Source organism: Periophthalmus magnuspinnatus, chromosome 23 (assembly GCF_009829125.3).
Source record: "Periophthalmus magnuspinnatus isolate fPerMag1 chromosome 23, fPerMag1.2.pri, whole genome shotgun sequence".
Classification (NCBI taxonomy): domain Eukaryota; kingdom Metazoa; phylum Chordata; class Actinopteri; order Gobiiformes; family Gobiidae; genus Periophthalmus; species Periophthalmus magnuspinnatus.
The window spans coordinates 6,143,590-6,169,809 of record NC_047148.1 but is presented as its reverse complement, the minus strand read 5'-3'; the positions used below and the strand labels follow the sequence as shown (position 1 = coordinate 6,169,809).

Here is a 26,220-nt window from a genome sequence, read left to right as displayed (position 1 = left end):
ATGAAATTTTAAATCAAAATCTTATATACCGTCCCTTTAACCTGTGTTATGATATCTACTTACTCCAACTCCAGCTATTAATTTGCTTGTGAACAGTTCAGACTTTAGTTAAAGCATTGATTAAGATTCAGCACAGGTCTGTAGGGGGCAAAAAATAGAATCTCCACCAATGCAAGACACAGAAAGAAAATCCAAAAATACCATTCAAATGAACAAAGTATTACTTGAACCTCTTTGAAGACTATACCTTAAGACTTGTTCCTTTTTGCTGCCAGGTTTGATCGTCCTCAGAGCCAAAACTGTGATAGATTTGATCTCCTCGTCCTATTTACATTGCACAAACCTTGAATAAAAATTGTTGTTTAAAAATGAAACAAAACAAAAATTACAAAATCACAAAGTCAACTTGAAATCTTTTAATAAATGTCTGAATATTTTACAGCAAATGTTCACTTGTTTTGGGAAATAAATTTTGGTCCAACCGCTGTGAACGACAACAGTTTGAACCACATAGGCAATCACCAGCACAACTCTGAGGGGCTGTGTCAAAAGAATATTCTTCCTCATTTACTGTAGTAGCTTGAAATACCTTTACAAATATATAGATAAAGATTTGTATATTTCAAATATTTATATAAATAGAACTTGATTAAAGATCAGGGCATTTATGACAAAGTGCAAAAAGGAAGGTTTTAGAAAATGTTAATACCTCCACAAAATTCTACAGCGACAACAACATACAACAGCTTTGAGACATTTAGCTGCAAAAGGCTGTAAGTTCCTATTCATCAAACGTAATGTTGAAATACCATCATAAGACCCTTAGATAGGTAAAAACAAAGTACAAAGCAGAAAATGTACTAAAAACCAAGACCGTAAGCCTTAAACATAGCATTATAGGCACTAAACCAACAGAAATATAAACTAACAGTTGTATTCATTGGCTTTTATAATTAATCCATGGCATATAGCAGCAGGCTAAGAAGATTGGTGAAAACACAATTGCCAGTAATGTAGTACAAGTAAGTATTTATACACTTACAATTACGTAAGTACCCAAGTAAACATGTACTGTATGTATCCACAGTTGAAGCCAGCTATAGGCCAGAAACAGATCTAATACATTTAACACACCAATAAAGTGTCATCATGGGAAGCACTTTGAAAACATGGAAAAAACACAACCCAATATGTACAATTCATTCATTATTCAACACTCTAAAAATTACTTGAAAAGCAGTTGGCAAGTACCTGGTGTAGCCTTCACAGCTTTATGCTACTGTCAAGCCAATTCTTATGATTAAGTCTTATGTGAACGCTAGAATTAGTTTCAACAAAATGGGGCAGATAAAAAACTGACTCTCATGTAAAAATATAAAATGCAATTATTGGGTAAATCGTCTTGAAGTTGTAACGTTAAATGTATCCAAATAAAATCATATCGGCCAGACATAGAAGTAGATGTGGGTGTCTTGGAAGTTGTGGACAGGTAAAAATAATCGTATAGCTCTGAACAGCGGAAGGATAAAGGGTAAACCACAGGTAAACAGGAATGTGGGGCCCTTACACGGGTCTGGTTTCTCAAAATTATAAGATTGATATGTGTGATACCAGGTTGTTACAGTCAGTGGAGTAGATCAATACAGCAACACAATCAATGACTTATGGTTAAGTTGAACATCAAATATTATTCATCCAAGTCAATAAATCGAACCGCAACATAATCTGTATTTAGACTACTGTAAATATTTTTGCAGAGTAAAGTTGTTTCTACTCTATCCTTCTCTATTACTCAGAATCGATATTTGTTCCACATTGAATTGAACCGTTGACATGCATTGACTTTTCAATTACATTCTAATTTATAGACCTCTAAATGCCTGCTAAGGACTCTACAAATGGTCCACTAAAGAAATTAACATATCACCATATTCTTGTACTTGTGAGGAACCAGACCAAAGTATTAATATGACAAAATAAAAATATGGTATTAGGGCAAAACTTGTCCTAGTAAAAGGTAAATTATTAATAAATACAAAAATAGAAACAGCTATGTACACATTTTAACAATATGAACTTTCATAATACTTTCAACAGTTCTTCAAAATGCCATAGAAATATTTTTTGCTCAAAATGTCTCAAACATCAAAGGTCAGTTACAAAAACAAACATAATCAATGATAAATTATTTTACAAAATGACATCCATCACTGTATCATCATCAGTCCATTTGGGATGCGAGTCCTGACACACGCACAGACGCTTGTGTTTTTCGCAGTAATAACTCAAGGGAATAAATCAACAATCTTCCTCTTATATTGAAATTGAGTGAATCGGTAACAAAGACGTTATCTTCCCTTGTGTGGCACTGCTGGAGGCTGCTGTGGAGTCCGTGACAGAGAGAGAATGAGGGAAAGGGAGGGGGAGAGAGACAGAGAGAGACAGAGAGGGAGGGGGAGTAAGAGAGAGAAAGACAGAGGGTAGAGGGAGAGATAGAGGAGACAGGAGTAAGTGCACTTTGACCACGGGCATGCTGGGTACACAAAGGCAAAGATAGGTTTGTATAGAGAAACAAGGACAGCAGTAGAGATACACAGATAAACAGCAGTTTCCAAAAAGATGAAAAGAATGATTTGAAAGAGAGAAAAACAGGAAAAGAGAGAGAGATGGATAAAACTCAATCAAAGCTGCTTTCTTTAAATGAAAGAGCAAAGGGACCAGGGGTAGTCAAAGTGGCATAGCTGCAGTTCACAGTCCTACAGTAGTTGTGTCGGAGGGTCCTTCAAATCAGCACACCATAAAAACAAATGGGATTTTCCTCTATTGTTGACCAGACACAGGAAGTGGTTGAAGTGGTACACAGACAACCAGAAATGCTCTGATTGCATTGGAGTTTTTGAGCAGTGGTGCTGAGGCTGCCTTAGTGTAAAGTCAAGGCAAATTCCCTTTCTACATGAGAGAGTTCTGACTGAGTGAACAACAGTTTTCCATGGAAATGTATCCAAAAGGTGTCCAGGCTAGAAGTACAATCAGTTCTAATGTGGTTGAAAATCCCAGAACGTTTGTCTCTGTGAGCGAATTCATTTTTTATAAAGTAAAAAAGAGACTTTAAACAGGATAGCGGCCCATTGGTTTTGTGAGAGAGTGGTGAGTTCAAAGGTCACAACTGGTGGTGGCCTTCGCAGCTGCCCAACATTCAAACCAGGAAGCAGGTTTGTGTCAGTGATGCATCTTGACCTGGAAACACAGACAGCACATGTCAAACAACTTGTATTTGGTAAATCACAACAGCTGCAGGTTTTGTCTGTGAAATAGTGATTTATCTTTCAATTATCCTGCTGATATTCAGACAATGTTATGGCAACCCAACAGAAGTGTGCTAAAATGTGACAATAGAAGTTGTGGTTTGAAGTACTGCACAAAATGTGAATTGATCAAAATTAACCATGAAAGACAGAAATATCACTTTATACACTCGCTTGTTAGATTAAAAATAGAACTAAAATAAACGTGCTTTTTAATCAGCTATTTTTTGCAGTCTTCAACTTTTTTTTTATCAAACAACTGCAATGCTGTTTTGCCTTGATCTACCACCTATATGCATCTTCAGTCCAACTCTGAATAATTAGTAGGTATGTATTAGTATGACTATTATCATTAGACAGGTAGGACAGGCCCTCCAGTACACTGTTGACCCTTACTCCTCTGGCTCCTCTGGCGATCCTCCGGCCAGAGCCTTCTCATGGTCCCAAAGACTCGTGATAAAGCTTGGTCCTTCCTGGCTGTAGCCCCCAGACTGTGGAATGCCCTGGCCATCCATGAGGCCAGTTCAGTGGGCTCTTTTAAAAGCAGCTGAAAACTCTCCTTTTTAAAAAAAGCTTTTAGCAGATTGAGCTGTTTCTTAATTTATTTTTTGTATTTTCATTTCTATTTATACATGTTTCAATTTACTTTTACTTATCAAAATACCAAATTTGGGTTAGCAGACGGACGCCTTTACACTTTAACATGAACAAAATCGAAAATATATATTAAAAAAAAAAAAAAAAATACATAAAGGTAATTCTCACTATTTAAATGCACTGACTGTATGCAGTTTAGTTTAGTCAGTCATGTTGTCTGGATGTCTACCTATACTTGTGGATGTCTGTGTAAATCATTGTCCAGGTATGATTCATAGTAAAAGAAAAACGCAAATTTTGTCAACTGAACAAAACGTTTTAACTGCTTATCCAAGCCACTTCTTCAGTTCTGGTCAGACTGCTGGAGGACACTGTCTTATATCAGTCTGAAGGGAGGCAATAACTGCACTGAAACCAACAGTTTACTTCATTAGACCTAGCCAAAAAACAGAAACTGTAAACAATGCGTGTGCTAGTTTCAGCGTAGTTAGCTACTCCCTTCAGATAGTTATAAGACAGTGTCCTCCAGCAATCTGACAAGAACTGAAGAAGCGACTTGAATGAGCAGCAAAACATCTTCACTCCTGCAACTTTTTGTCCAGTTGACAGAATTGAATTTTTCTTTACCCGTGGATACATTCATTCCACAGCAGCAAAGCCCAACAGTCATAGCGTCAGTGGCAGCATCTCTGGATAAACACTCAGGCATTTATCATGTGATGCTTTTACTCATCAGCATATCTTTTACATTTTCATGAAACAGAAAATCCAAGTGCGGTTCAGTTGTGATTCACTCTGTAGAAGAACAATGACTCAAAACAGTATAAACACACAAACACACACGCGCATACACACATATTCATTCTTGCTCTAAGCCCCAGACCCAGATGCATCTGATTGTAGAATTCACTTCAACAGAAAAAAAATTTAGACTCCCATGTTATAGAAAAATAGACTGATGCACTATACTATATACTATTTGGTCACAGCACAGATGCAAATCTATCAATTTTCTGAATGTCTCTTCAGCCCCATTTCACACTGCTTTCTGGCAAATACTGCAAAATCACTCAGAACCAAAAACCTAAAAATGCACCAAACTTAAAGAAAGAACATGTTGAGGTAGGCCAGAATTTAATGCCCCTGATGTGTACACAACATTTTATATGTAACATTATAAATAACAATTTGTTCCAAATGTTTTGCCTGGTTAAATAGAGGTTAGAAAAAAACATAATGAATAGATAAAACTAACTGAAAAAAATACCTGTCTGGGTGACTCTGGTCTCAAAGCCAGTATCCCACTGCTGTCGTTGCCTGTTCCAAACATGCTCTCTGGTTCACGCGGCCGGCTCAGTTTGCTAGGCTTCCCTCTGAAGGAGCTGGGACTCCTCCTCTTTCGATTATCTGGTTTTCCTCCATAGGTCGGGGGGACAGAGGGGGAGGGCAGGGGCTGGTACGGGGCAGTGGCTGCATCCTTGGTGGATGTGTAGGGTGCACTGACGCCAGCCTCACGACTGAAAAGCAAGATCACATTTACATTTAATATAGAGTTGATGGTTCCTGTGCCAGTTAGTAACCTTTTTCTGAGCATTTGTAATATTGGATAAAGAGACTATTTTGTTTAGTGCAGGCATGTCCAAACTATGGTCTTGGGACCAAATGCAGCCCTTGGACTTCCTGCTCAATTGGACCAAATCGCCATAAGCAGTTTGCTGCAAGTTTAGAAAACCTCCACCATCGTAACCTCAGAATCAAACTGTATAATATGATCCTAAGCCCATATAAAGTTTTGGCAAAGGTTTCATGTATGTTTGGAGCCCTTGATTAAAAAAAAAAAAAGTTTGGACATCCTTGGTTTAGTGGGTGAATAGGTTGAGAAGATCTTAAAAGGTCCAGTATGTAACTTTTCTGATGGATGGTCTTCTGCCTGCTTGTCTCAATGAAGCTGTTATTGATTTGCCTTGAATATTCTTCAGCATGAAATTAACCTGTCTATTTCCATGGAGACAAATATTGACGCCACCAGGCTAAGTTTACAGGTCAGGGGCCTCATTTATAAAGTTGTCGTCTTTAAGCAGTCCACTTGACATGGAAATGAGTGGTCCGGTCCAAAAGCTCATGGCATTAAGATGCTCCAGAAGGTGATATTTGCTCAGAGACAAGAGCACGTTTCAAGAAGGGAGGTTTGCGTTTTGTCTGCATGTAGACTTTTAGTATGAATTTCACTTTAGTTTTATAAATGAAACCTCAGATCTGGAGAGGCTACCGCACTCATAGTAAGAAGGCATGTTTTTCAAGATTGTTTGAGCAATAAACAAACTCTGTAAATGAATAAATGCAAGTTGTCATACAGCAATAACATCCCTATTTTCACAAGCAGGTGGCAGACATCCACTAGCAAAGTTACATTGTGTACCTTTAATTGCCCCTGTAAATTGAACAACCATGTTATTAAACAAACATTAGATCCTAGAAGTTTCCCTGACTTTCTACCCAACATAAAAATAATACTGACCTGCTTTGTGAGTTGTGCGCCCCTTCAACTCTCGACATCCAGCCCTCTGCCCCACTCCACAGTCCACCTCCCCCACCTCCGAGCTCTTTTCGGCGTCCAGGAGTGGCAACTGTGCCCCCTGCGCCTTGTAACGTCAGATGGTGACTGCTACCATTCCTTTTGTGATTATCTACCGCTGGAAACAAGGACGAAAACGAGTAGAAAGTAGAGTTTTTCCTCTTCTTTGATCCCACTAAAGAGTCCTCCATCACTTTCGATTGGCGACTTGATTTATGCGTGCCGTTGCCTGCTTTACCCAGTGCAGTCTGTGTGTGAGAACGTGGGGTGTCCCGGATGTTAAAAACCCCTGTTGTTTGGGGAAAGGTAGAAGTGTAGGAGTTTGATGGAAGTGTGGAGACAGGAGAGCTGCCGGAGAGGGGGGACGGAGGGTATGGCTGCTGGGAGGAAGAGGAAGAAGAGGAGGAGGAGGAGGAGGAGGAAGAGGGTGTCTGGAGGCTCTCAGCTGCAAAAGGCACCTTCCTATAGGAGAGCATAGAAAAGATTATAAACATTGGCCATTAAGTACATTGATTGTTTATTTTTAGATTAGTATCTCTTTTCAATGCTTACTTTGGTTCATTTCACTAATCTATAAAATAATAAACATACATATATACATATTTATCTACAAATAATCTATATACAGAATAAGGGCAGCTAGCACTTGATAAGGAGTAGGAAGAATAACGCACCTGCCAAAAGATCATTTCTATGTTTGCATGTATTGACAACCTCACCTCACTAATGTATCAATCAATAAAACAATTGGCAGTAAACAGTAGACTAATTTTAACCTTGTTGTAACCAAAATTGCTTTTATTGCTTTTCCAGTGCTACAATATATAACCGTCTTGGTGACTTGTGCTTTGTGTTGTGCACATCAGATCATTTGGCCAGTTTGCCCTTAGAAAAGAGATCTAAATGGGTCTTACTTGGTAAATTAAATGTTAATAAAACATTTGAAATAAACGAGAGGATGCTTTTGGTTATTTTTTCAGAAAGAATAACCCTCTTGTAAGGGTAAATGTGTTGAACTTATTGTATTTTAGCAACATATAAATGCAATGAAAAATATGTAATAATGTTGACCTCACATGATCCAAAATGTAAGCTAAAGGTTAAAGTTGTAATTAACTACCTCCACATCTGTGAGTTGAGATGTTTTTCAACCATATTCTGCAGAGCCAGCCTCATCCTGTCCCATCGCCGATCAAACACGTAGTGGCCCCGTCCCATTAGTCGACTTTTGAAAACACAAAACTGTAAGGAACAAAAGCAAATTAATGTTTCAACAAAAATCTCATCCACAGTATCATATACTTTCCCTCTTATTTTAATTTTATTATCATTTTTGAGGGGGGGCATTAAATTGAACAATCTACATGGAATCAAGCAGGCCAGGTCACAGATCAGCTCTGTGGAGAGGTGACCCCACTCACAGGAAGAATGCATGATTTTTAAGGTATATTTAAGCAATAAAAACACCTATTCGTTAAATGCAACATAAATAAGTCTAATGCTGTAGTGTGGGACAAGCCAGGCAAAGCAATAATATCTCCATAAGGACACAGAAGCATGTGGCAGGTCCTCCACCAAATACGTTACATAGTAGATGTCTGTGTAGACCCTCAGTCGTCCAGGTCTGATCCATAGCAAACAACAAAGTTAAATCTGTCAACTGGACAAATCTTGTTCTTCAGGACTGAAGAAGCGGCTTGGATGAGCAGCGAAACGTCTTCACTCCTACAAGATTTGTCCAGTTGACAGATTTAACTTCGTTGTTTGCTACGTTACATAGTACACCATTCAACTGTCAATATATTGGCGTGTAGATCAAATGTGATCTAGAGATAGAACAAAAATATTCTGTACCCCCAGAGGTTGTGGGTGGTGATTGGAGAAGTGAATGGCAGCTCTGTCCGTGTCCTCTGGTGATTCTGCGTCTCCCTCATCACTGGAGAGTCGACCCCCCTCTCCGGCTGAAGACGTCCAGCCTGAAGGGGACGGCTCTGGGTGTGGAGTGGAGGGAGGGGTGGGTGCGGGGGGCAGAGGGGTTGAGGAGGAAGCAGTGGGACCTGGAGCCCTGGGTCAAATATGAAAATGGATTAATGATGACACACTGAATACATGGCAAATCATTGACTAGTACATTATAAAACACATACTAATATAAACATATCTGGGTATATATATTAAAAACTGCACTTTCAATAAATGACAAAATTAAACAAATTGTTGTACTTTCAAGTTTTCAAGATTTTAAGCTTGATAAAATACACTAATCACAAAATATGTTATGTTCAAAAGGTTTAGGTGGACTTGATACAAGGCCAACTAAAACGCATTCTCATTTGATTTCATTGCTGTAGATTGTTATAAATTCAAATGATGAAAACCTTCACGTTACTTCTTACTACACATTTGGCCTACAGCATCCCCTTGTGGAACGAAATAGAATGAACAAGTACTTAGCAAGAAGTTGTGACATATCATTGTAACTGTTTTTTATATTTGAATAATCTTACTCTGTATTTTGTATGGGAGTATGCTGTAGAAGTGTTGATTGTAATCTGTTGCATGCATGCTGATGCAATAATTCCATATAATAATACATTTGAATGTTCATTGAAAGTATTGCCTCATAAATAAAAAAGCAAATATGATGACACATTTAGCAAACTCCAAAAAAAGTTACAAATAGCTATTTATATTTAAAAAAGACACAAAATATATTTTAAAAGACATGCAATTTTAAATAGCCAGCATATCTATAATAACTGTAGTTAACTGTAATACCTGGGTATGTGAGCATTGGCCAGCCGTAGCTTTAGGGTGGACAGTGGTCGTCCGTTGGGGCAGTGAGGCTTGCTGGGGCTCTGGTGTGAAGTGAGACTCTTGTTCAAACTCTGGTCTTTTCGTTCTTGGGCTACATCCCTCTCTTTCTCTCTCTCTTTTGCTCCCTCTTTCTCTTTGGCATTACTCTTGTGTTCAGCCAACAGTATGTCAAAATGCTTCCTTCTTCCTTGGACGGCCCGGCGTTGAGTTAAGGAGTGAGACTGGAAAAGAAATACAGCAAAAAGGTCAATAGCAAATCCCTGAATTTGTGTGAGCTAATAACCTAAGAGACATACGGCTAGACTTTGTTAATGAAAGTATTGATCTAGGCAGACGACGGTATTTATGTGTTAGTGAATTTTGGCAATAGTGGTCTTGTTCTGGTCCAGAGTCTATTCGGGACATAATTATTGCCTCCCATCTCCCACCAGACAAACAGGTAAATATTGGTGTGCATGGCTCAGCTCTCTGCCCTTCCAGCTATTTGGCAACGTAACCAGTCAACAAACATTTGAAGTCGGATAAATAGTGTGAATGCCAGTTGTCTTTAGAGTTGCCACGGTAAATAATGTGCCGTCATATCTTCGGCATCCTTTTTTCGACATCAACAAACTGTTTTCACTGCCTATGATAATGGTCTTTCACATCATCTTTCAATACAGTGCCATTAACAACATGAGTGGGCGATCCTGACCAAAAATAATTGCGGATATTTTTGCTGATAATGATTAGGATTGTCAAATAAAATAAAATACATAAAAAAAATATAATTCAAATAAGAACGATGATAATAAGAACGATGATAATAAGAACGATGATAATAAGAACGATGATAATAAGAACGATGATAATAAGAACGATGATAATAAGAACGATGATAATAAGAACGATGATAATAAGAACGATGATAATAAGAACGATGATAATAAGAACGATGATAATAAGAACGATGATAATAAGAACGATGATAATAAGAACGATGATGATGATGATGATGATGATGATGATGATGATGATGATGATGATGATGATGATGATGATGATGATGATGATGATGATGATGATGATGATGATGATGATGATGATGATGATGATGATGATGATGATGATGATGATGATGATGATGATGATGATGATGATGATGATGATGATGATGATGATGATGATGATGATGATGATGATGATGATGATGATGATGATGATGATGATGATGATGATGATGATGATGATGATGATGATGATGATGATGATGATGATGATGATGATGATGATGATGATGATGATGATGATGATGATGATGATGATGATGATGATGATGCCCAGATACTAATCAATACTAAAACTACAATCAGAAATTATCACTGAACAATTACCAACACTTAGAAAGAAAAAAGGCTGCCCATAGTGCTTCACATAAAAGTCAACAAAAAACAATATACCAAATAATATGAAACATCGGGGCAGTACTATAATAACACCAAGATATCCTGTCTAGCTAATGTTAAATTCCAGGGAGAAGAGGTGGGTTCACATAAACAGGACAAATTTCAACTTTTTCTGGTTAGTTTTATAATAGTCTTGAGTTATATTAGAACTATAATAAGACAAGATGCTAACATTTTATATACAACATATTATTTTGTGTTGATAATTAGAATTCTATTATGCAAGACAGTCTTTATTTTCGTTGTGCTATTTAAAATCGGCATTGACTACAAGACTGACCCTTTTCTCTTATAGATTTTTGCATCACAACGTATATATTAACAATAGTATTAACAATAATATAATTTTGCAACCCTTTAGGATTGTGATAAAATATGCCTGTAAATGTCTTGGTTAAGGTTAAAGTTTTGAACACACAAATTAATGTATTCCCTCAAAAGACCAGAAATATCAGCTTTATATCTTTTATTGAACGATTCCACTGCAAATTATTTTTTATTTTGCAGATTTTTGGCTTTTTAAAATAAATTTCTATCACATCATCTTAACTAAATTAAGTATATTCATGTGTCTTTAAAAGCATTTGATCTGTGTCAAATTTAAGTATATTCATGTTGTGTCTTTAAAAGCATTTGATCTGTGTCACTCTGTCAGACCCAGACCAGACATTAACATGTGTGAAGGCTCTGTCTCCATCCCACAGATAATGAAAAAGTTCATTATCTTATGGGTGTGAAACCAAAGTCACTCTGCTTTGAAATGTATGTAGCATTGTCAATCTGGCATAAATATTCAGAGCTCAGAAGTTCGGGGGTCTGAGACTAGGAATTTAGACTGAAGAACAGAGTATAGGGGGGGGCTTAGACTGGGGGGCGGGGGCTCAGATTGTCTGTATCTACTGTAACAAAGAACCTTTTTCTGTATTTCAAAACTCACCAGGGTTCGCAAATGGATTACTTTTCATTGAGAACTGTAATTTTTCAGATGATATACAGTATTGTAATTTTGCATATCTTCATCTTTATTAATACTATACTCCCCCTCCACTTTTCCTTCAGTCTAGACACAAGACTCTACCCATGAAGCCTTCAACTGACCCTTTGGTGAATTCATCCATAATCCAATGCTATACCGTTGTAGAGACATTGACTGATAGAAAATAAATAATGCAGTTTGTCAGTGGCGATTCAACTGTCCCATCTGAGCCTGTCCTCAGAATCTTCTTCTCTGACGTCAGCTAACTTCACAACACTTGCTCTAGTCCACCGGTTGGCAGCCCCATCAATGGCGTCCTTCAACCCTTATATTTACTACCATTCCACTGTACATGCAAACCATTGTGGGATTGTATTTCTTGTCTTTCAACATGATGTGTACCTCAGATGTGCTCATTCATAATCGTATCACCAGCAAACCTTGATTGGAAATAAATACTACAACCTGCCTCAGTTAATCATTAGCTGCCATAATTCAATGTAATATCCTTATCTACACTCATAAATCTAATCTTTGAGCTATCTCGAGATTAGTGTTGTCGCAAGATGTTAAACTTGATTTTGTTGCTGAGGTAAAGGGAAACTAAAAGGAAAACAGACAATATTCTTTTTTCTTTAAATTCTTTTTATGCAAATGTTTTTTTGTTTTTGTTTTTTTTTTAGCTTTCTACCATCTTATAACATTGTTCTCTAATCAAAAACATAACTGAAAAAGTTTTCAAATGACACATTCATGCATGATTGAGTATTTTAGCGATCTCTCTCGGACCTTATTTGAACCCTTCTTATGGTTAGCTGTGTGATTCTGTCCATGGCCCAGCCCACAAGCCTACGTCACCCATGCTCCCACACAACAATTCTCCATAAATACGCAAAAACATGATACAAAACTGTACACAACTTCACAAATCTGATGTGATGTACAGTAGTTTCATTAGTACATGCTGATTTTGTTGTGATAGTGCTCTAAAGGGGGAGTGACACAGGGAGCAAAGGGAGGGGAGATTCAGAGCATCAAAAAAGAAAGCCAAACATATGATTATTACATTTATGATTAAAGTGAAACTTGTTAATATGTTGTGTTTGGCGAATATATATTTCAAAACAATGCAAAGTAACATGGTGACCTAAATATGCTATGTGTTAGCGGTCAATACCCCATAGAAATAAAATACTTCCCTGTTACTAGACCAAGACCATTCTAAACTTTGTCCTGTTTCTCTGGTTTCTTGTTTGTTTTGGTTCAAATGATTATCAAGCTTTCATATTCACTTCTAACAATATTTTCTACTTTTCATGTCAGACTCTCAGAATTCCCCACACAAACATTTATCTTGAATTGTCTATGCGATGCACTCATTTCTCATCAGTAAAAACATTGACTGATAAACAAACTGCCATGCCAAGAACAAGAAACGTCGTCTTCACTTGTATCTAATTACTAACTTCCCAGAGATTAGGAAACTGCACTAGGAAGTAATTAAAGAGCAGAATGAGGAGAATATTACTGCTCAAAGATGCTGTGGCCTCTTCCAACATCTATAATTACCTCATCAAGCCAAGTGCAGACACTGTATTAGTTTAGCATGGCTACCCTGTTTTAACTAAGAGACACAAGCCATCCAGAAAGAGACAGAGGAGAATGCTCTTTAACTCAAATGTCTAACAGATGTAATTAAAAACATAGTTGTTCAGATACTAGCAATGAAGTTCCACTGAAATACTGCCACCTATCACCACATGACATCTCAAGGTGGAACCAGAGTGTTTTCAGTTTGAGAAAAGAACTCAGGCTAAATATGTAGGATTTGTGCGCAAAACATGTGTGAATGAAACAAAACACAACTCCATGTTTGTGATGAGGAAACAATATAATAACATAGAAAATAGCCTAATATGGACCCTTTAAAGAATGAATAAATGATTAGTTGCAGAGGTAAATGGACCATACTTGTAATTAAAGATATATTTTGAAAATGCAATGTTGTAGCTGACTGAGCCGATAATTGTGAAATGAATCTAGTGATATATGCAATTTCTCTGTCATATTCATGTTGTGATTTACTATTTAATGCAACTTTATGCTCAAACTCAGGCACTTCCCCCAACTACTTCAATAGAACAGAGAACATAATTCTAGAGTGAGATTTAACCAACCACAGTGAAATATAAACTCCAAAAAGAAACAGATAGACTAGAAATATGATTACAATTATTGCATCTTTAGCTTGGATTTTTAAAGATTGAAAATAAGGTTCAAAAAAACAGTTTCATTGACATTTTTATTATTTCAATGACAGCTGGTGTCTTAACCAAAGACAACAAAACCAACCAAAAATTGTATTAGTCGACTAATCCTTTTATTTAGATGATAAGGATTTAAATGGGACAACAGCAGAAAGGAGAAGTGAGTGAGTCATCTGAAGATTTGGTATTTTGAGAGGATTTATATGTAAAAAGGCAGATTAAATTCATAATTCACAAATTGAATCTCTTGTTATATAAATACACTGTCTCCTAGTACTTTTTTCTGCATAGTTGTTTTTGCATTGAAGTCCAGTGTAGCTGTAGTCTAGTGAGTGCAATCAATCAGCAGGACGTGTCTTTAGTCGACCAAGAATGTAGTTTAGTTGACCACAACTGTATTTGGCATTGGCCAACTGTAATTGCTCCCGATTATTTACTGTACAAAAGTACTACTTTTATTAATGTAGACTACGATTTTAAAGTGACCAAATGTAACACTTATAGCAGCTGACTAAAACATTATAGAGATAAAAATGATGATTCAGAAATCAGCATATTTGATGAAAAAGGTTTACCTTGCAGGTCAGAGAGCGCGTGCAGGGCCGCTTCGTCTCAGGGTCTGGGACTCCACAGTGCTTATTTGGATCGAACACTCTTCCTACAAAAGCAAAAATACACAGTTAGAAAAGGCAGTCCCACACTTGTATAAAGTCAGTTGGTCTGTCATGTTTGTAATTGAAAGGTCCAAAACACAAATTATGTATGACTGAGGATAGAGCTGTACTACACAGATAAACCAAAACAATGAAATGCTGTTTAGCAAATCAAGAATGCAAACTTGGTCAGATGCAGTATTTAGTAACATTGTGAGCCAAATAATGGGAGGGGGGTACAATCGTGTGACAGGGTTCAAAAATTTAATAACTCAAATGTACATTTAAATTTAAAATGCTGGCAAGTTGTTTTATTTTTTTTATTTTTATTTGTCTCAAAGATCGCATTTTCTGCATCCCCTCTAGAACCCAGTGACGTATGGGTCCTGTAGTCAGCAGGTTAGCGTAAACAGAGCCAGTGTCAGACAGCTATAATCTACTGCTGCCCTCTGCCATAATCCCTGTAATCTTTCTGTGTTTGCAGAATGAGACACCTCCCAAGGTTAGAGGGGATTCACTCGCTAATGTGCATCTTGAGCAGTCAAACTTCTCATTATATTAGAGCCACTTGTAAATGTTCTTCAAATTCTACTTAATCCAAAGGGCAACTAAAGATGGACTAACTAAATTAGGACTAAAACAAGTGAACCCAAAGGACTATAACAAGCCTTAACTGGGAAACTATTAGGGCTATACCTAAAAAAATATATTGCCCATTTATATAAATATAATCATTATTTTAGGAGACTACATGAGATTTTTTCTATTCTGAATTAGGATTAAAAAGGAATCACCAATTGAAAATATTAAATGGATAAAATTTGTCATTCAAATCACATTTTTGCAACCTTGTTTACTTAGCATTAGGCATGTGTTACTGTCTCCAGATAGATTTTAAATTAGATTATTGCATTAGTCAATAATTTGTGATTCATCCCATTAGTCAGCAGCCCAACTTCACATTCTGAGTAGAACAGGAGTGAGGGTAACCACTTTCAGAATCAGAATCAGAACCACTTTTATTGATCCCCGAAGGGAAATTCTCTTAGTTACAAGATGCCACAACCACAGGATAGAATTTAAGAATAAGAATAAAAAGTCATTTAAATAAGAATAAAATTTGTGCAATAAGAATAAAGTGTCATGCAATAAGAATAAAGTGTCAGTGTTAAACAAAATAAATAAATAGATCATCTCACAAAATCACACACTATTTACATCTATGTACAAAGTGGAATATTGGAGTATTGAAGTAAAAATACACATCATCATAAAAATAACCATCTACAAAATCTGACCAAAAGTGCCTCACTGATAGGCAAATAGGTCTCCTTTTAACCTATATGAAATAGGTTAAAAGGAGAAAAGTTACACATATACTGATTATTGTTAAAGGTTTACACACGCTCACACATATTTATACAAAAAAAAAAAGAAGAGAAAAGCAGAGAAAAAAAAAAAAAAACACCACTGTGTGAAAGTACAAGAGAGAGGGAGCAGGAGGTGCAGAGATATCTCTCAAAAAGACAATCTGCTTTTGGGCAGCGGGAGCTCAGGACTAAGAGGGTGTAAATCAGAGAAGGAAAGTGCAGAAGTGCAATCGCATCAACAGACAGACAGCACACACAGGAGGGAACGCAATGTGAAAAGAAGCAAACCTTAATTCACAAATCAGACTTAATACCCCAATTATTCTCTTTGAAACTTGTCTTTGAATTAAGGCATGACTTTAGACTAGACCTGTCTTGATAATCGCTATATCAATTCATTGTTCAATACCTTTTGGAGCTCAGTATGTATCATGTGTGCATTTTCTGAGCTGAGAGATTATAGTCAATAATGTCTCTCTCTCACATGGCATTTAAAGATTATTTAATGTTTAAATATAAAGTACTTTGACATTTAATGGATAAAGGTATTGGCCACCATGCTCTTCATGGGTGCTTTTTTTTGTAAATTGGCATTGGTAGCGTACCTAACTATGCCAAGCCAGTGTGAGGTCTTTGCTTTGCTTGGGACTAGTACAGGAAGTTCACTAGTTCAGTAAGGTAAGCTAGACAAACTCCTTGAGGAAGAAATACTGCATCACATATTTTTATGGAGAGTACTCTATTCATGAAATTCACCTTCCTGTCATAAGTGACATTTTGAGGGCTTGCCAAAAGATATAATACTTTGTTTTAAAATGTCAAGTGCCATGAAAACCGTCCTAATTTGTCAACATTCTAAAACCCATGGATACTGTTGTTACTAGTCTTTAGAACACATTCAAATACAGCCACAAACCTGAGAGCCTTTTGTGTGGCCTGGCTGCTGTTGTTTTGGTTCCATTTTGCTGTTTCTTTTCCAGTGTTGAGGATGAAGATGAGGGTAAAGCGCTACATCTGTGCGAAGGGGAGGGTGATGGCGAGGGTTTGCGGTCAGGCTGGGAGGGAGAGGGAGTGGAGGAGGGTCTTCTGTCCAGGGGCGAGCGGGCAGGGCTGGGGCGACCATCCAGAGAGGAAGGGGAGGGGCTGGTGCGAGGTGTCGGGGGTCCACTGCTGCCCCTGCCGTTGAGAAGTTTTTCGGACGAGCGCTGGGAGGGAGGAGAGGTGAGGGAGGAGGCTTTGTGGACGGAGGGGGAAGAGTTGAGGCGCATGTGGGACGCGGAGCTGGTACGACTCAGACAGGGCATCTTCTCCAGGCTGACCACCGGAAGAGACACACTGCACAGATACAGGGATTACATTGGAAAAATTACCATGTTATCATTATAGTTTAGTATGTAACTTTTCCGTGGGAGGGTACGCTACCTACTTGTCTCTATGGTAACATTATTTTGCCTGTAATGTTCCACAGTAAGGCATTTAACTTCTATATTCTATCTTTATTCAATAAAGGGTGTTTACTGTTTATATTGCACAAAAATGTAACTTCATTTTGCCTGCATACATGGGGATTGATAAAGTCAATTCTGTACTGTGGGACATTCTAGGAAAACCAATAACATCTCCATGGAGACATGACAAGAAATGTTACAAAGTACACTTTTAAGTTAGATTTCTTGCAACAACAAAATCCATAGGTGTGCTGCCCATAGTCCCTTTGGGGTTATTATAGAGCAGGGGTGTCAAACACATTTTCACCAAGGGCCACATCAGCAAAATGGCTGCTCTCAAAGGGCCAAATGTAAAATAAATCTAACTCATTTTATAACTTGTTAATTAACTGTTTCTGTGTTTATTACTTATTCAAGTTACAAATATTGCATATGCTTTTGCATAGGTGTAAAAATATGGCCGTATAACTGCGTATTTCCTGATAAATTGAGATTTTAAGACCATCATACCTTTTAATTTACCCTGTCCATCATAAAATGATGTGGAGGGCCACATTTGGCCCGTGGGCCTTGAGTTTGACAGATGTGTTATAGAGCAACAGTGGATCAAGGATCAAAAAAGAGTGGTCTAAATATAAAATGGTGGTTGGTCGATTCCAGCTCTGACCATTCCACATTACATTGTGTCCTTGGGCAAGACACATACCTTACAAATATGAATCTATTGTCTATGAGATTGGTGAAGTAATTGCAAAGGCCGTGGGGAGAGGCAGATGCTGCTTTACTTCCACTGTCTATGAAGTGAATGAGTAGTACAATAAATCAACTTAATCCGAACAACACTATAATTTAACTCTCAATTGCTTTGATGTCCTCGTTTGTCACTGTCTAAAACCAATACATAGACAGATGCATTCAACCCCCAACACTATTATGGGACAACCAGCAACAACTATTGCACTAAAATTTGCTTAATTAACAAGCTGGAATGCATATGTAAGAACCAACTAGCAGAATGTCCTCACCATGTTTTGCTGCGGGCTCCCTTGGGTGGGTAGACAGCGAGTGGTGCCTTGTTGAAGCGTGAGTGTGGGTAGTCTTTGGGCACCCTGAATGCCAGAGTGTCGCCCGGACTGGGGTTCACAGCCGGGGCCACCGCGGGGGTCTTGGGCTTCATCGGGACAAGGGGACCCCGAGACGGAACAGGGGAGCCATGACGCTTTTCTGAAAATTAGACAAATTAGTAGTTTTTAGATTCTAGAATGTGATGTTGTTATGGTCTCAAATGTTGGGCAAGAGACAGCTGTCCCTATTGATTACTTTGTACTTTCTACTGAAATATCTAAAAGTAAATTCACAAATGTTGAACCTGATCATTTCTATTAGCGACTGGACTCTAGAACTCACTAAATGACAGCAAAAATCAGGTGTACTATGTAACGTCTCAGGCGGAGTGTTCGTCACCCACTTGTCTCCATGGGGAAGTTATTGCTTTGCCTGGAACGTTCCACAGTATGAATTTGAATTTGTCCGTCCATTTTATTTAATTACATATGTTATTGCTCAAAAACATGTATTCTTGCTGTGACTGGGCTAGCCTTTCCACATATCTGATCTGTAATTTGGTTTGAAGGTGCCAACCACTTGTCTCCATAGAGATAGATTGGTTTCTTTCCATGACACACTGAAGCAATACCTCCTTTAAGACAAGGTGGTGGCGGACATTGCACCAGAAAAAAAACTATGTAGTGCAACTTTAAATATATCTGTCAATAGAATGTTCTGCAACCCAGCAATACATTTAAAAAGCACCAAAATCAACAGGTTACGCAATTGGTATAAATTTGTATCTAATTTCTGCATTTCATTTGCATCTGATTAACACCTGAGTCTAATAGTCAGTGATGCAGTGGGGTGTTTTCGCCCACTTGTTTTTGACTGTGCCAGATGGCCACGTTGTAACACAAAACTCAAATGTAGTGCCAGAAAGCTTTCACAAATAGAATTCAGTATTTTCAAATCAATTGGGCATGCTATTCTCTAATTAACAACTTGCCTGACACCATGCGAAGTCTGTTACTACACAAGGGACGGTAAGGAGAGGTTTCTAAATATATTCTGAACAAGCTAAGAAAAGGATACAGGATCTTGATGTAAGCTGGCATTCACAAAAGCAAACTTATTGGACTGAATGACACTACAGGGGGATAGAAATAGGAAAGGAGAGAGGAGGAAACACTTACTATGCATGTCTCTTTGTGGGGGTGGGACGGAGAGGGGCAGGGGAGGTGGTCCGGGACTGACTGTTTCTGTTCACAGGGAAACTACACCCCAGCTACCTGAAGGAAAACACATGGGTCAACACACAAAATAGGAGAAATACTAAATCAAATGAACATTCAGGCACATTCTCTAATAGTTGGTTGGGATAGCACATCATTCTACACGCCTATAACAGAGACGGGGGTAATTTGATCACTTAAATAAGTATGGTGCATTAAATACACATATAACTAAAATTGTATATATTGTGAAATATTAGGAGCATGGGCACAGAAAATCATTTAACTAAACTACAATTTATGAGAGTTCAAAGTAAGGAAGGAACAACTCTAATTGCCATTTCCGTGCATCCCTAGTTCAAAAAATAAACAAAAACAGTAGACAAATGTAGTAACAAATAACCTTGACCTCTGTAAATGAGTGCTGCAGAGTCCGAAAAGTGTGCTGCTGGGCTGACCAACTGTGCGTGTTTGCTTTGGAAGAGAGACATTAAAGAGCTGCAAATGACTGGGTGCGATTGTGAGCCATGTATTTTTGTATGAGTGACGATCTCCAGCAGGTGTTTCATATGACCATCATATGCAGCATATATAATACATGGATCCTATAGTCTACATTCTATTCACTGGGGTCTTATGCTTGCATGTTGCAGTGAGGAATGGACATCTATTTATAAGTGTCCATGAGGAACAATCTATGAATCATCACAAAAAAATGAATGCAGAAAAAATGCAGGGCGTTTTATAACACACAAAGCTCCTTATTAAGTGTAGGGCTGGGTACATTTTTTTTCCCCTTCATTACCGGTACTTAAAAAATATTTGTAAAGTATTAGTGCCTTTACCTGTACCTATTCTGTGTTCATCAATATCTACGATCCTAAAATCAAATCAATTGTTCATAATAAATAAATACATAAAAAAATAGCCATTTGTCATTAGTCAATTAGTCATTTAGTCATCAGTCACAAAATCAAGTCATTTATTTGAGTTTGGGACTGCCCCATAACTGCTTAACCATCGTTTCAGGACCCACCAAGTACAGCAGAGCAATTATTCAAATTTTAAAGTTTGCATGTTGCTGTATCGGCCATTCCTATCACTTTTTCTACTAAACACATGTATTTAGTAGAAATACTAAATACATGTGTTGCATTTGAAAGTAGCCCCATCAACATTATCTGATGAGATGTACATTGACCCAATTCTGCCTGGTGTAGACAGTGTTAACAATAAACACGGACAGAGTAGAGTAGAATCTGAGTAATCATTTCAAGCAGATGTTGCATACATTATTAACATATAATGGCTAAAAATTGTACGTTAAGTTATCCATGAGTCTCATAGCTTCATTGATGTCACAGATTGCATGGTTCAGTAGCCGTTTGTGTGTGCGCATGGGGCAGGTGTGTAAATAGGCCAGAGGATGCAAAGTAGCAGCCAAAGCAGCTGTATTCAGAGTGAAGGGATCAAGGTCCACGTTTGCAGGTATGCAACAGTCCAGCATTAACGCCTCACAGATTAAAACGTGCGCCAATGCACACTGCAAAACCACACTTAGCTGCTCATTTTTCAGTTAGAAGGAATGCATCCAGACGCCAGATGGGAAATGCAATGTTTTGCAATGTGGAAAGCCTAGCAAAACGTGATTAACTGCATACAGAGGCACAAAATGATGAGAAAATTACGAGGCAGGTTTAAGCTAACAGAAATTGTATAAATTCTATCAAATATATAAAATGACGATTATGCGCTGTAAACAGAACATAGATTTGGTAGATTTAGGTCATTTTCCATGCAAAATTCTTAAAGCTTAAAATGTTATAATAAAAGTTAATGTTAATGTTAAGGAATGTTAATTTTATAATGATTATTTATGTTTAGATTTGTGTGATTTTAATGTCCTTCTTATTCTGTAAAGCACTTTGAACTACTTTGTGTACGAATTGTGCTATACAAATAAACTTGCCTTGAAAACCTTGCAATTATATTCCTTTGTCACAATATATTAAGAAGTCATAAACTATTTGATACAAAGAAAAAGGTTTGATACAACTCAATAAGGATTGGGTGTTCACATCTCAGTAATCTTTGTTTAAGACTGATGCACTTTCAAAATGTATCTTTAAATATGAATTTGAGTGGAAATGTATTCAACAATAAGAAGCAGGTTGGGAGCTGATTTACAATACATGGACAGCTTCCCAGGCAAGGTCACAAAGCCACTGGACCACAGGGGTACCCACTCCACACTCTCCCTACATGCTCGTCATTATGGTGCTAAGCAGATTGCTGATTGGCTTCTGGCTCTTTCTGGGGGTGGGACCAACTACCTGATGAGGAAGTGAAGGCTTCTAGAGCTGGGTTTGTTTACATTGAACAAGCAGCAGCAGAGAGCAGCAGTGAGAATTCAAGTCATTCAAGTTATTCGCAAGTGGATGAGAACGCTGGATGTATTAAACAACAACCAATGCCATGACTATTTTGTTGTAGTTACTTTTAAAATTAAATTGCAAATCAGTTTTAGAAAGTAAATTTCAGAAACAGCTTTCGCTACAACTGCCAAACTACTAGGCCTGTCACATGAATACTACACCGACTTGATGGAACATTTATTTTTGGGGGTCAATATTTATTGCGGGGACTTTTTCTTTGTACTAGGGGTGAACATTTTGGCTATTTTTCTGTACTACGATGAGATTTGAGCTGTAGTAGGTCAAATTATAAACTTCTATGACATGTTACTGATATAAACTAACTACGTAAGTGTTGCATTCTGTTATTTTGCAGTTTTTTTTTTTTAAATTAGAATACTTTTAGGGGTAATTCTGCTTTATGGGTGGTTTCAATGTTAATGTTTATTGTATATATTTAGTTCAGCAATACATCACACTTCAAAATGTGTTATCATGACGCTACTTCACTTTTCTGAAACAGCTTTGGCTACGCTTGCCAAACTACTACACAAAACAAAGCCAACCAAAATATTTCAGTGCAAGGAACAGTCCACAAAGGAAAAACATTGACTGCATTGATCATTTTGTGTTTCTACTTGTTCTAGTGAGACTTGGGAATGTATAGGGAAAAATAGCATGTGCATACAAGCAAGCATGATAAATAATGTTAAAAGGATTACATCAGTGGCACATAAATAAATTGTTTCCTTTAAAGGGAAGATATTACACACACACACACACACACAAACTTTGCATATTTAGGCTGAGTTCTTCCCTCAAACAGAAAACAATTTGTTCCACCTTGTGATGTCATGTGGTAATACAAGTGCTCCATTGTGTTTTTAAATGCCATACACCTTCACTAGAATCATTTAGATAATTTCAGTCTGAAATTGGCAATCTATACTGAGCTAAAGATAAAACGTAGCCATTAACTTGAAAACTACTGCTTCATGACTTCACAAGGTGCAACAGAGCATTTTGAGCTTTGGAGATGTAGATAAACTAATAATGTAGGATTACTCAAACATGTATGAATGAAACAAAACAATTTCAGTCATGTTTTTGATGAGATAAAACCTCAGAAGTATGTCTTAAAGCTCACAAGAATCCAAATTGTGTAATATAGCACCTTTAAAAATATAAAATAGTAGCAAAGTATAGTACCTGGAAAAATAGGAAAATAATATTAGATGTTATTTTTGTTTAGTTGCCTTTTCTAGAGCTGCTCAGTTACAGGCATAAACAGGTTCACAATTAATTAGGTTATAATCTCAATCCGTCACAATTAATCAAAAATAATTGAAACTAAAATTATTCTTTGCTACATAGGAGTGCAGTGGATTATTTACCAATCTCAATCAAAATTGTATTAATTGCATAATTTTACAGCACCACCAGACCGCGTACCACAATCCCAGACAGGTGAATCTCTACAAGACAAGAAACAAATAGTTCTGTCTGATTAACCAAATAAAACTCCACTCTGTTATGAAAGCTCTGAAAGCTTTCAAGATGATATTCCAATGCAAATGTACTGTACTCTCCATATGCTCGGCCTGCCTCCTGCTTAGTGCAAGTGTAGCTGTGAAAAGATGGAGTGAGAACTTACTTTTGAAACACAAATTAATACTTGATTGCGAAGAAAAGATCACAAAGGAACAAAAAGCGGCCCTTATGCATATAGCAGCAGCTGGCATTTTAATTGGCTTGAGCCTCAGCTAATAATCGAGAGAAGACCCGGCCGTGATAACAATGACAAGGCAATGCGCAGGAACCAGAATTGAAATGAAACTCGACGCGGCTGCTGTGGCTAAGGGCAAACTTTTCAACAAGATTATGTGAAAAGGCCAGATTCTGTACACCGCAGCCTGCACTTGCACAACAAGAATCGCGCACACAGGGCCCTACACTTGAACTGAAACCAAAAGGAAACGCAAAATTGTTTCTCAACCCTTCCGCGGGAGCTCATTAATCAGGCACAACAGAGCGGCAGTGGTGGACTGGAGAATGGTGAGAGCAGAAAGGCCGACCCTCCCACCACCAGTAAAAATATGAGCCTTTTATCGTCCCTGCTCTACTTACTCTGGCACAGCAGGCCCCCAGCAGCACGGACTCAGGATTGCAAACACGAGAGGCCAGGAATTCACAGAGAAAATGCACTGGTGGAACACTGTACAGATCACAATGAGATCATGTATAAAGGGTGGTTTTAGTAAGCCATTTTATTCATCTGGTTTAACCATTTGGACACAGGGCCTGCAAATGTTTATACATACAAACTAGGAATGCATGATTTGAGGAAATTTCAAATTAAGTTTGTTATGAGATTGAAATACATAATTTGACAAATTTCTTAAAAGCTAAGTCTTCTGGTGGAGTGTCCACCACTTTGCCAGGAATGTTCCATTTAATGGCATTAAACTTATTGCTAAAAATATCTTGAATAACCAGTTTTCTAACTGTGAGTAGAGTTACCTGCTTGTCTCCATGGAAATTTCAACTTTTAACTTCTGAAGTGTGATGTGACATTTATGACATGTTTAACCAATTATGAAGATTTACACAAAGGGATAGTGATTCATTGCAAAGTCCTATAAATAGAACCAGTATAACTTTTATTATTAATCTTAAAAAGTAAACGTATAATTTTCTTGAAACTGGCTAACCTCTATTACCAAAGTTGCTAATTTTTCTTGTTGGACTGAGAAAGTGCTACCCACACCTCCAGAGAAAGAGATTTATTAAATATCCCAATGGGACCACTTAGGCTAAGCATTAAGCACAGGGCTCTAATCGACCGTAGAACCCACATTAATACTCATTTCAAAAGGACACAGGGCAAAAATAAAACACAGACTGTCCAAGTTAAGAAAGCAAGGGCCATTAGTCCCTCACCTTTTCTTAAGCAAAGCTCCACATGCATAATGCCACACTGCTGACCCCAGGGCATCCAACCCCCACAACAATTTGTCTCTGTACTTACTGTAAACGGCTAAATTACTGCAGAGGTTGGTCAATATATGATGGAGAAATTATAAACAAACTGCTAAATATAATGTATATGATTCATTTTTATATTTCCCCCCTCATGTTGATAGTCTCAATTTGATTTTGTCTTAATAAAAACAGATTAAAATGAATCTTGATATTAATATCCTGAACATTAACAAAAACAAATTTTTAAGCATTGCTATTTAACATAATAAGTCTTTTTTTTCCCCTCCAGAGTCACAACTTTGCTCCAAACCACATACTTTTACTGACAGAGGATTGGCAATTAAAAAGAACCAAACAAATTGTCGATTACAAATAATAGGTTAATTGCACAGCCCAAAACATTTTTAATCAAGTTTTAAATTGAAATCTAAAAGACTTTTGCTTGTTACCTAGTCAGCACTAAATTAGGCAAAAGCACAATTACAACTTGATCTGAATCTTATTCTATTTTACAATGAGTTATTCACTACTGCAGTTTGTATAGTTCTGTTAAATGAAGCAGAATATTTTTGCTAAACGTTCCATCTCTCTACACCACATTATTAAAGTCATATTTACAATTTAAACAAAATATGTTGATTAGCTAAATGCATCAATAGACAGTGCAGCCCAATTGAACACATGCTGACAGAACAGTGTCATTTCAGAATCATAGCCGTGTAAAGTGTGTAGAGCCTTAAAGACACTGAGTATGTTCAACAGACAAAACCTCAAACGTTATACGAATATCAGGACGGGGTCAGTGCCTCGAGGTGGTTTGTTTACATTTCAGTCACAGACTGCTATGTGAATATGGATGAAGAGCAGATACTGAAAACTATATCATTACAAAATAAGTAATAATAATAATAATAATTGAGGGGTGGGAGTGATGTAAACGGGACAAAGGATAAGAGACGAGTGATGGTTGATCTAAAGCAGGGGTGCTCAGACTTTTTCAGTATGTGAGCTACTTTTAAAATGATCATGTCTGAAAGATCTACCACCTAATACAAAAATGTTAAACATATATTTATTTGTAAATGTATT

At 37.4% G+C, this 26,220-nt stretch overlaps 1 protein-coding gene across 1 annotated transcript in view; it reads right to left on the bottom strand.

Moving 5' to 3' along the window:
- Nucleotides 1–401: 401 nt before the first annotated feature.
- The window catches only part of atxn7l1 (ataxin 7-like 1), a 39,676-nt gene continuing 13,857 nt past the window's right edge, over nt 402–26,220 (bottom strand). The window contains exons 4-13 of the mRNA XM_033989835.2: nt 19,697–19,792; nt 18,479–18,677; nt 16,922–17,340; nt 14,558–14,640; nt 9,256–9,515; nt 8,332–8,542; nt 7,598–7,719; nt 6,421–6,939; nt 5,170–5,419; nt 402–3,237 (exon numbers count right to left, since the gene is read on the bottom strand). Coding sequence (XP_033845726.1) covers nt 3,220–3,237; nt 5,170–5,419; nt 6,421–6,939; nt 7,598–7,719; nt 8,332–8,542; nt 9,256–9,515; nt 14,558–14,640; nt 16,922–17,340; nt 18,479–18,677; nt 19,697–19,703 — 2,088 coding nt within the window. The 5' untranslated portion in view covers nt 19,704–19,792 and the 3' untranslated portion in view covers nt 402–3,219. The remainder of the gene's footprint in view (nt 3,238–5,169; nt 5,420–6,420; nt 6,940–7,597; nt 7,720–8,331; nt 8,543–9,255; nt 9,516–14,557; nt 14,641–16,921; nt 17,341–18,478; nt 18,678–19,696; nt 19,793–26,220) is intronic.